The sequence below is a fragment of the Bombina bombina genome, chromosome 11 (genome assembly GCF_027579735.1).
Source record: "Bombina bombina isolate aBomBom1 chromosome 11, aBomBom1.pri, whole genome shotgun sequence".
NCBI lineage: Eukaryota > Metazoa > Chordata > Amphibia > Anura > Bombinatoridae > Bombina > Bombina bombina.
In genome coordinates, this window is record NC_069509.1 from 55,094,019 (window position 1) to 55,106,985 (window position 12,967).

The window sequence follows — 12,967 nt, forward strand, 5'->3', positions numbered from 1 at the left end:
TGGCGGACTTGTTAAGGAGCGCTGCTTCTTAATTTATGTTTCAGGCGAGCCTGAAGGCACGTGCAGAAACTGCTGCATTCGCAGCATAATAAATCGTCCCCTTGGAATACGTTTTTGCTCGACTTGAATCTGTGCTACCACTCAGATGTTTCTAAACAATAAATGTAACATTATTTTACATATTAAAGTTACACTTTGCTATATTAGATGTAACAATCGTATATTGAATGTGTCATTCAGATTAAAAAAGATAAAAAAAATGCATTAAAAGTACCAAAAGAGACTTTTAATTGATGAATATCATAGACTTAAATCTCAGTCTGAGACTTCATCAATCAAATTTTTCATTATCGCAAACAATTTAATTTTTGAGTTAAATGTGATATTAAATTTACAGTATATTTGATAAAATCAACTTTTATTTACCATTTAATTGAAAAAAAGAAATATAAAATAAATGCCAGATATTTAAGATTCAATTTTCATAACAATGAATGAATAAATAAGTGAATGAATGAAGAATTTTAATGACTATGCAGAAACATTTACCCATGCCTACAGATATGACCCAGGTCTCCAATACGCTACATAACAGATCTAAATACTTATAGAGCCAGTTAGAGAATTGTTGTAAGCATTATCTTCAACTATCTTACAATTAATTTACAATATGAGAAGCCAATGTGTTTCCATATTTTTCTCTAAAAATATTCCTAGCAGGTAAATGTTCTCAAGAGTAAAACTGTGTTTCCCCATCAGTTAGAATGATACTAATCCAAGCATTCCCAAGAATTGACAAGCAGAATAACCAACACCTAGATTGCGAGTTTTGCGTTAGGGTTAAAAAGCAGTGTTGAGAGGTACCAACGATGCTTTTTAATGCCCGCTGGTATTACGAGTCTTGCAGGTACAGGTGTACAGCTTACTTTTTTGGCCAGACTCGGAAATACCGCAAATCCATTTACGTCAATTGCGTATTCTATATTTTCAAAGGGACTTGCATAGCGCCGGTATTACAAGTCTGACAAAAAGTGAGCGGTAGACCCTCTCCTGTCAAGCCTGGTACCGCATTTTAAAGTCAGTAGTTAAGAGTTTTACACTACAACGCCGTAGCATAAAACTCTTAACTAAAGTGCTAAAAAGTACACTAACACCCATAAACAACCTATTAACCCCTAAACCGAGGCCCCCCTCATCGCAAATACTAAAATAAAATTTTTAACCCCTAATCTGCTGAACCGGACATCGCCGTCACTATAATAAACATATTAACCCCTAAACCGCAGCACTCCCACATTGCAAACACTATTTAAATATTAATAACCCCTAATCTGCCGGCCCTAACATCGCCGACACCTACCTACAATTATTAACCCCTAATCTGCCGCCCCCAACGTCGCCACCACTATATTAAATGTATTAACCCCTAAATCTAAGTCTAACCCTAACCCCCCCTAACTAAAATATAATTACAATAAATCTAAATAAAATTATTACAATTCACTAAATTATTCCTATTTAAAACTAAATACTTACCTATAAAATAAACCCTAAGCTAGCTACAATATAACTAATAGTTACATTGTATCTAGCTTAGGGTTTATTTTTATTTTACAGGCAACTTTGTATTTATTTTAACTAGGTACAATAGTTATTAAATAGTTATTAACTATTTAATAACTACCTAGTTAAAATAAATACAAATTTACCTGTAAAATAAAACCTAACCTAAGTTACACTAACACCTAACACTACACTATAATTAAATTAATTACCTAAACTAAATACAATTAATTACAATTTAAAAAAATTATCTAAAGTACGAAAAGAAAAAAACACTAAATTACAGAAAATAATAAAATATTTTCAAGATTTTTAAACTAATTACACCTACTCTAATCCCCCTAACAAAATAAAAAAGCCCCCCAAAATAAAAAAGCCCTACCCTACACTAAATTACAAATAGCCCTTAAAAGGGCCTTTTGTGGGGCATTGCCCCAAAATAATCAGCTCTTTTACCTTTAAAAAAAAAAGTACAAATACCCCCCCAACATTAAAACCCACCACCCACACAACCAACCCTACTCTAAAACCCACCCAATCCCCCCTTAAAAAACCTAACACTAACCCCTTGAAGATCACCCTACCGTGAGACGTCTTCACCCAACCGGGCAGAAGTGGTCCTCCAGACAGGCAGAAGTCTTCATCCAAGCCGGGCAGAAGAGGTCCTCCAGACGGGCAGAAGTCTTCATCCAGACGGTATCTTCTATCTTCATCCATCTGGCACGGAGCGGGTCCATCTTCAAGACATCCGACGTGAAGCATCCTCTTCATCCGACGGCCAACGACTGAATGAAGGTTCCTTTAAGTGATGTCATCCAAGATAGCGTTCCTTCAATTCCGATTGGCTGATAGAATTCTATCAGCCAATTGGAATTAAGGTAGAAAAAATCCTATTGGCTGATGCAATCAGTCAATCAGATTGAAGTTCAATCCTATTGGCTGATCCAATCAGCCAATAGGATTGAGCTTGCATTCTATTGGCTGTTCCAATCAGTCAATAGAATGCAAGCTCAATCCTATTGGCTGATTGCATCAGCCAATAGGATTTTTTCTACCTTAATTCCGATTGGCTGATAGAATTCTATCAGCCAATTGGAATTGAAGGGACGCCATCTTGGATGACGTCACTTAAAGGAACCTTCATTCAGTCATCGGCCATCGGATGAAGAGGATGCTCCGCGTCGGATGTCTTGAAGATGGACCCGCTCCGCGCCGGATGGATGAAGATAGAAGATGCCGTCTGGATGAAGACTTCTGCCCGTCTGGAGGACCTCTTCTGCCCGGTTGGGTGAAGATGTCTCACAGTAGGGTGATCTTCAAGGGGTTAGTGTTAGGTTTTCTTAAGGGGGGATTGGGTGGGTTTTATAGTAGGGTTGGTTGTGTGGTTGGTGGGTTTTAATGTTTGGGGGGTATTTGTACTTTTTTTTTTTTACAGGTAAAAGAGCTGATTACTTTAGGGCAATGCCCGCAAAAGGCCCTTTTAAGGGCTATTTGTAATTTAGTGTAGGGTAGGGCTTTTTTTTATTATTTTTGGGTGCTTTTTTATTTTGTTAGGGGGATTAGAGTAGGTGTAATTAGTTTAAAAATCTTGTAATTATTTTATTATTTTCTGTAATTTAGTGTTGTTTTTTTTCCGTACTTTAGATAATTTTTTAAAATTGTAATTGTATTTAGTTTAGGTAATTTATTTAATTATAGTGTAGTGTTAGGTGTTAGTGTAACTTAGGTTAGGTTTTATTTTACAGGTAAATTTGTCTTTATTTTAACTAGGTAGTTATTAAATAGTTAATAACTATTTAATAACTATTCTACCTAGTTAAAATAAATACAAAGTTGCCTGTAAAATAAAAATAAACCCTAAGCTAGATACAATGTAACTATTAGTTATATTGTAGCTATCTTAGGGTTTATTTTATAGGTAAGTATTTAGTTTTAAATAGGAATTATTTAGGTAATTGTAGTAATTTTATTTAGATTTATTTAAATTTTATTTGTTAGGGGGTGTTAGGGTTAGACTTAGGTTTAGGGGTTAATATGTTTATTATAGTGGCGGCGACGTTGGGGGCGGCAGATTAGGGGTTAATAAATGTAGGTAGGTTGCGGCGACATTGGGGGATGGCAGATTAGGGGTTAATAAATATATTGTAGGGTTCGGCGATGTTGGGGGCAGCAGATTAAGGGTTCATAACTATAATGTAGATGGCGGCGGTGTCCGGAGGGGCAGATTAGGAGTGAATATTATAATTTAGGTGTCAGCGATGTCGGGGGCGGCAGATTAGGGGTTAATAAGTGTAAGATTAGGGGTGTTTAGACTCGGGGTTCATGTTAGGGTGTTAGGTGTAGACATAAAAAGTATTTCCCCATAGGAATCAATGGGGCTGCGTTAGAAGCTGAACGCTGTTTTTTTGCAGGTGTTAGGTTTTTTTTTCAGCCGGCTCTCCCCCATTGATTCCTATGGGGAAATCGTGCACGAGCATGTTTTACCAGCTCACCGCTAACGTAAGCAGCTCTGGTATTGAGGTGAGATGTGGAGCAAAATTTTGCTCTTCGCTCACTTTTTTGCGGTTTCTAAAAACCTGTAATACCAGTGCTGTCTGCAAGTGAGCGGTGAGCTTAAACTGCTCGTTAGCACCGCACCCCTGTTAACGCAAAATTCGTAATCTAGGTGCATGTTTCTTCTTTCTAGGGGTAAATATTCATATTATAATGATGTCTCACTATTAGAATTCCTGGTTAACTTTACAGGCTACATCTTAAACGGAAACAGAAAGTCCATTCTCTTGACTTTGTAGCAAACAAAAAAAACTACATAAACTCATTTCAATTGATAACTCTTTCATAAAAATATACAACTTTTTTTCTGTTTATTTTAGTTCTTATTTACGAAGAATAAACAGAACCACTTTTCCATTTGAGGATGACACTTCCTTTACGGCAACTAGACCATAGAACAAGCCACTGAGCTGTTGTTCGTTCCAGGCAAATTGCTTCTCTTTCTGTATGTATTTGTATTATGATCCATGGGGAAATTCTCCCTAAGGGTGATGGGGGAAACCAGACGTGGACTCCTTGCCTAGAGGTATATGGCTGCAATTCTCTGATGAGGCCCAAAGGAAGCCAAAATGATTGTCTGGGGTTACCATTTCCCTTGTTCAGAGAAGAATTACCTGGAATTTTGGGTCTGGACTGACCGTGTAAGACAGGATCAGACTAATATACTTCCAGAAAGTACTTCTTTGTGAAAAGCACTATTGGGCTAAAAGAAGCTATGTCCAGGCTGGGCCAAAGAACAAGCCACTTAGCTGTTCTTCGTTCCTGGCATATTGCTTCTCTTTCTATATGTATTTTCTTTAAGGATTCCATGAACTGTAAAGTTGATCTTTCTCAAGCGAACATTTTGAAATAGTTAGCATTTTTTTTCTTTCTGTCCTTTGGTGATTAGCTCTTGTGTAGTTTGAATGATGAATATCTGGCTTGAATCTCATGGAGTTACTCTAACTTTTCCCAAGTGACATTTTGGACACATTTATTCTTATCCATTCAGTCAGTCGATTATATGTGATTCTTTATTGGGTGTATTGCTCTTATTAGAAAGACACTCTTCTTTGTGAGTTTAGATACAAGAAGAACTTGAAGCATAGTATCAATTAACTTTTTCTGAAAAACTACACCTAGACAAAACTAGGCTTTCAATCTCCAAGCAGTCAGCTTCAGAGAATCTAGATTTAGATGTAGGAAGAGACTCTGAAGTAGAAGGTCCTTTCTCAGAAGCAATTTAACTGGGAAAAAAACATCTTCACCAGGTCCACAAACCAAATTCTGCGAGGCCACACTGGAGCAATTAGCATCACTGAAGTCTGCTCCTGTTTGACACAGGCTATCACCCGAGAAAGAAGGGCAAACTGAGGGAACAGATAAATTAGACCAAAGTCCCATAGTACCACCAGAACATCGACCAGAGCTGCTTGTGAATCCCTTGATCTTGATCCGTATTTCAGAAGCTTAGTGTTTAGACTAGATGCCATCAGATCCAATTCCGGAACTCCCCACCTGAGAGTTATCGTTGAAAATACTTCCAGATGGAGAACCCATTCTGGATGAAAAGTCTGCCTGCTCAGATAATATGCTTCCCAGTTGTCCACCCCTAGGAAGTGGATGGCAGAAAGGGGACAATTGTGAAACTCCGCCCACTGAAAAATACTTCACCAAAGTGATGTTGTCCCTTAGAATCGGATAAACCAGGACAAACCTAATTGATGCCAAGCTATTAGCGCATTGTAGATGGCTCTCAATTCTAGGATATTTATAGGAAGGACAGACTCTTCCTGAGACCAAAGTCCCTGAGCTGTTAAGGAACCCAAAACTGCTCCCCAGCCTGAAAGGCTGGTATCCGAGGTCACAACCCAAGATGGTTTCAGGAAGCATGAACCCTAGGACAGATAGTCCTGGGAGATCCACCAAGACAAATAGTTTCTTGTCTTTTTTGTTTTTTACTATCCTCTGAAAGAGGACCGAGTAATGTCCATGGAAGCGACTATGAGACCAATTACTTACATACACAGTGCCACTGATGAACTTACATAGGACCTGAAGAGAAAGACAGACAGCAAGAAATTTGGATTACCTTACTTCCGTCAGGAAAATCTTCAATGAGATCAAGTCTATGATCGTCCCCAAAAGACATACCTTGGAATTTGACACCAAGGAACTCTCTTCCAGATTCTCCTTCCACCCAAGAGAGAAGAGTATCAACAACAGAGAATCTGTATGTGATCTTGCTAAAGGAAAAACTGGCACCTGGACCAAGATATCGTCCAGGAACAGAACCACTGTAATTTCTTGGCCAAAGGGAAGGGCTACAAATTGGAAGTGTTTGTCCAAAGAGGCAAACTGCAGGAATTGGAAATATTCCCTGTGGAAAGGAACCTGAAGACAGGCATCCTTCAGGTTGAAAGTAGACATGAACTGACCCTCCTGAACTAAAGAGAGAAAGGACTAATAGTCTCCCATGAGAAGAATGGATCCTAGAAATTTATAGAGGTATTTTAGATCTAAAACATCTCACTCTTGGATCAAGAAAAATGATTGAAATGCCAAGACTACTTGCAATGCAACAGTCCTAGGCCTAATACCTTCTTAAATGAAAAAGTATTAAAGGATCCTATCTAGAAAAAATAGAAAGAAAATAATACGAACCCACACATTCAAGGAACAACAAACTGTAAAAGGATTTAAAATTGACATCCAGCACCAGCAGCTGGATTTGAATCATCAACCTTCGAGGTGCAAAGCCACAGAGATAACCACTTGGCTACATTGGCCACTTACTAGGCAGTTAGTCTAATCTGTAGACTACCACTCCAAAAATATTCCCAAGATTACTAAGGAAAAAACATATGACCTAGAACCATAAGAGGTCATAGGCATAAGAAAAAATTTCCTCATGAGGGAAAAAGGAAAATAATAATCCTAGAGTCCAAAAGGTACTAGGCTCTTTACATAAAACAGACAAAATATGATGTTCCAGACAAATATGAGTCCTATGGAACAATGAATGTCACAGACATGAATAAATATCACCTCAATAAGAGAAAGATAGGTTACTATACATAAAATACGACAACATACATGTCACAAACATTAAATAAACATCATCTCAATATGAGAGAGATAAATATACAGATTCCCTGTACAAAACAGTATAACACAGAAAACCTTATTTTGTACTATATATATGTCATGGTATAATAAAAGGAATTTTTATTGAGTCCTTATAAATAAAACATGACAGTGTCTCTAGATCACTTAGATAAAGTAAGTAAATTGTATGCATATACAAAATACCAATACAGGAAGAAAAACTCCTCAGAATGAGATAAAAAAGGTATTGCACCCTTATACATGATAAAATAAAAACCGATGATATTCATTAAGACTACCACCAAATGGGGGTAAATGCCATGGGTAAATGCTATTAATTATTAAAAACATCCCCAGGATTAACCTCTAAACCTGAGGGTAGTATCCTATCTGCAGGGCACCAGAAAATGATAATTAACATAAGATAAGCAGAGAATGCTTATAACACTATCTAATATATACTTGAACTTTATAGGATACGGATGAACCATGACAATTGTAATATTCCCTAAAACATACAGATAATGGGAGAAATATATTCAAAAATTCAGAATATACTTTAGTCTCTAAAAAGAAGGGAAAAAAACTGGAAATGATTATATTCCTTAAATACGATTATACATTAGGTCCAGACCTCATGACAAGTCAGAAGCAGGAGGAAAATCCTATTTTAAATACACTCTATACAATGATATGAGAGTGACCCTTTGGAAAATATTATAGTACACACAAAACACCTGTGCTGTTGAACTCAAAAGCCAGTGACTTCTGACTCAATTACACAAAGTACTAAAAGGCTTCGCAGTACGCAAGAAACCAATAAACAACAATTATAGCCTTAAAAAAGGCAAAATGAGATGTGGCAGCCTGCATGGTATACATATGTGCTATACAGAGCTCCTAAAACACTCACAGCGAAACAATGCTAACGGCACCTGTCTCTCCTTAAGTAGAGACCATGTTCAGTGTAGCGCATCAATCAGTGTCCTAGCAGGAGACGCCATTACAGAAAAAAATTGCTTCATAAAATCTGTCTCGCCGCGGGAAGGGATTAACCCATAACTCCCGCAGAACAGATAGGCGCCTTAAGTCTAAGGGACTTAGAGATCAGCCCCTCGCTAGTAAAATAAAGATTTATTCTTAAAGGGACAGTCTACAATAGAATTGTTATCGTTTTAAAAGATAGATAATTCCTTTATTACCCATTCCCCAGTTTTGCACAACCAATACACTTTTTACATCTGTGATTACCTTCTATCTAAGAACCTTCTTCCAGCTCCCTGATCACATGACTGTTTATTATTTATTGTCTTGCAGTTAGCATTGTGTTGGGCTAAATCTTAAATAACTCCCTGTGCCTGTACACAGTGTTATCTATATGGCCCACGTGTACTTTCAGTCTCTTTGTGTTAAAAAGGAATTTAAAAAGCATGTGATAAGAGGCAGCCCTCAAGGGTTTAGAAATTAGCATATGAGTCTGCCTAGGTTTAGTTTCAACTAAGAATACTAAGAGAAAAAAGTAAATTTGATGATAAAAGTAAATTGGAAAGTTGATTAAAATGACATTTCCTATCTGAATAATGAACGTTTTATTTTGACTAGACTGTCCCTTTAAGTATTTTGCTGCACAATCCCCACTGTCTAACTAGAACAGCCCGTCAGCAGCATCAGAGTTATCCCCTTAAGGGAAGCAGGGCGCCAACAGAGACAGATTAACTGTCCCATAAATACTCTGCCAATATGTCTCATATATATGGCTTGTCTCACACAAGCTCATCATGTACCCACATTTAATTGAAGCGGTCTGACTACCGCGGCGCGATCCCTACCTCTAAGGAAAGGGAAAGACTCACAGGAATAATGGCTCGATAACTATAAGGCCATAACCTGCACCATTGAAACGCGCAGAAAACTGTTACAGGGTTTCAAGTAGAATCTGTACAATTGCTCATTAAAAGTACATGAGGGATCTGACCCCTCCAAGACTGAGTCCCCTTGAGAAGCTCTAGCCACTAAAATAACGGGTATGGCCGGGATAGGAGCGATAGGGAATAATCCCCATAGCATAAGCCTGGGTCCTTACACAGAACATAAGACCCGTCATAAGGTTGGAAAAAATGGCATCCATTTTCACTGGTTAGACCAGGTAGCTGCTCAGCCATAAGATATCCTATACCAGAGGATATACATGTTAAATACAAACTTTTCCTGAGGGTAGCAGGTCCCAGTAGGTCCCTGATAATCCCAGTCCTTCCTCTGATACTTCATATCCCTTTGAAAATATAAGAAAGGACTTACCCTCCAGGGTCTTCTGCTGCGGAGCAGTCACAGCAGCTACAGGTCTGTTAGCCTCATCTGACTGCTGACAGGGACCTGAAGATACATAAAAAAACAGTGTAACCAACCATGGTTTTCTATTATAGGGGTTAGCATGAACGTTGGAGTTAAAGTAAGGACTACCTTACCGACCTCCAGCCGCTAATAGCCACCATTACTCTTACTAAAGAGGATTACATGGACACAGCATTGCCCCATTCCTTGCTTGCAGGGAAAATACCCATTAAAGGATTAAAAATGTGATTTTCTTCAGACACCATCTTCGCACATCCTCCCAGATGTACAAGGCAAAGAATGACTGAAGATTATGGGTAATGGGAGCGACACTTAACATCTTTGCTATGGTGTTCTTTGCCTCCTCCTGCTGGCCAGAAGTTGAATTCCCACTAGTAATTGGAATGGATTCGTGGACTCTCCATGCCATTGGAAAGAAATACAGTTTTTTTGGGTAGCAGACCAAAAGCAAAGGACCATTATTATAAACAACTATCTATTCTATTGTTGCTGGCCTTCTAGCCATGGATATCCTTTAAACTTTTGAGAAATCCTAATGGCAGCTGCTCCTCTCAGTTACATCAATAGTGCTTTAATTCTTTTATTCATATTACAAGTTAATAAGTAATATTTTATTTCTTGAGGAATAGTCTGGGGAGTGCTAGAATCTGCATGATGGACTAGTAGTGTAGTAATTCTTTATTTGTACATACAAATACAATAACAATAATACCTATACACACAAACACATATACACACACATACATATATATATATACATACACATACATATATATATATATATACACACACATTTATATACTGTATATTCAATATTGCGGAACCTTGCTAGGATTAGCACACAATCTGTTCCACAGTAAAACTGAATATCCAGGGAATGTTTAGCTTGACCAACATCCATTCTAGAGGGATAACTACACGCATTGCAATCTCTCTCCTTACCTTGAGACAATTTATCCTTATCTGGTTCCAGATATGAAGCTTCACCTGTAATACAAATACAATATTGACTGTATATGGGATATAATTTAATTTGAAAGCCACCCAGGTATGATGCCAAAAAGACTTGGGGGCCGATTAAGCATACGCTGTCGGCATTTATCATTGCACAAGCATTTCTAGTTAAATGCTTGTGCAATGTCGCCCCATGCACAGGGGGTATCAATCATCCCAATCGTATCCAATCGGGATGATTGCTCAGAGGTGGTGGACGAGTTAAGGAGCAGCGGTCTTAAAACCGCTGATTCTTAATTTATGTTTCAGGCGAGCCTGAAGGCACGTGCGGAAACTGCTGCATTTGCAGCATAATAAATCGGCCCCTTGGAATACGTTTTTGCTCGGCTTGAATCTGTGCTACCACTCAGATGTTTCTATATAATAAATGTAACATTATTTTACATATTAAAGTTACACTTTGCTATATTAGATGTAACAATCGTTTATTGAATGTGTCATTCAGATTAAAAAAAGAAAAAAAATGCATTAAAAGTACCAAAAGAGACTTTTAATTGTTGAATATCATAGACTTACATCACAGTCTACGAGACTTCATCAATCAAATTTTTTATTATCTCAAACATTTTAATTTTTGAGTTAAATGTGATATTAAATATACAGTATATTTGATGAAATCAACTTGTACCATTTAATTGAAAAAAAGAAATATAAAATGAATGCCAGATATTTAAGATTCACTTTTCATAACAATGAATTAATAAATATCTGAATGAATGAAGAATTTTAATGAATACGCAGAAACATTTACCCTTGCCTACATATGACCCAGGTCTCCAATACTGTCCGATTTGTTAACACTACATAACAGATCTAAATACTTATAGAGCCAGTTAGAGAATTGTTGTAAGCATTATCTTCAACTATCTTACAATTAATTTACTTTATGAGAAGCTAATGTGTTAGTAAACGTTTCCATATTTTCCCATAAAAATATTAATAGCAGGTACATGTTCTCAAGAGTAAAACTGTGTGTTTCCCCATCAGTTAGAATGATACTAATCCCAGCATTCTCAAGAATTGACAAGCATAATAACCATGTTTCTTCTTCCTAGGGGTAAATATTCATATTATATGGATGTCTCACTATGAATGTAAGAGAAATCCTGGCTAACTTTACAGGCTACATCTCAAAAGGAAACAGAAAGTTCATTCTCTTGACTTTGCAGCAAACAGAAAAAGTACATAATCTCATTACTATATTGATAACACTTTTATAAAAATATACAACTTGTTTTTCTGTTTATTTCAGTTCTTATTTAGGAAGAATAAATAGAACCACTTTTCCATTTGAGGATGACACTTCATTTACCAATGACAACCAGGCCATAGAACAAGCCACTGAGCTGTTGTTCATTCCTGGCAGATTGCTTCTCTTTCTGTATGTATTTGTATTATAGCCTATGGGTAATTCTCCCTAAGGATGATGGGGGAAACCAGACGTAGACTCCTTGCCCAATGTGCCTAGAGGGATATGGCTGCCACTAACTGATGAGGCCCAAAGGAAGCCAAAACAGCCGTCTCAGGTTGCCATTTCTCTTGTTCAGAGAAGAATTGCCTGGAATATTGGGTCTGGTCTTACCTTGTTAGGCAGGATCAGAATGATTTACTTCAAGAAAATTCTCCTGGCATATTGCTTCTCTCTGTATTTATTTCCTTTAAGGATTCCATGAACTGTAAAGTTGATCTTTCTCAAGCAAACATTTTGAAGGTGTCTGCGTTGTTTTCTGTCCTTTGGTGACTATCTCTTGTGTAGATTGGATGATCAATATCTAGCTTGAATCTCATGGAGTTACTCTTACTTTTCCCAAGTGAAATTTTGGACACACTTATTATTATCCATTCAGTCAGTCTGTTGTATGTGATTCTTTAATAGGTGTATTGCTCTTATAAGGAAGACGCTCTGCATTGTGAGTTCAGATACAAGAAGAACTTGAGCACACATGTTTTACTTTATTTGTTCCAATGGTCAATCCTAGCATTTCAAAAACGCTAGGATTGACTTTTACTTTAAGGTATTTGATTGGCAAGGGCTCAAAAGTGTATATATTTTTAAATATATACATAAACAAAAAAGGGAGGAAGGGGATGTAACCTTCCCCGAAACGTCAAATACAGTTTGACCTACACTTTTTGAAAAACCCTGAGAGTGCATTTCGTTATTGGTTGCTATATATATTAACCGTATATATATATATATATATATTATATATATATATATATATATATATATATATATATATATATATATATATATACTGTATATACTGTGTATATATATATATATATATATATATATATACACTATATATATATGTGTGTGGGTGTAATACTTTATTTTAATATGTTTTCCATGTGTTTTGTTAAACTTTTATTAGAGCCCTAACACTTCAGGTTT

General features: G+C 36.9%; 1 protein-coding gene across 1 annotated transcript in view; it reads right to left on the bottom strand.

Moving 5' to 3' along the window:
• Window positions 1-12,967, bottom strand: part of CD19 (CD19 molecule) — a 114,044-nt gene that overhangs the window by 47,162 nt on the left and 53,915 nt on the right. Inside the window, exon 8 of the mRNA XM_053694402.1 lies at window positions 10,498-10,542. Coding sequence (XP_053550377.1) covers window positions 10,498-10,542 — 45 coding nt within the window. The remainder of the gene's footprint in view (window positions 1-10,497; window positions 10,543-12,967) is intronic.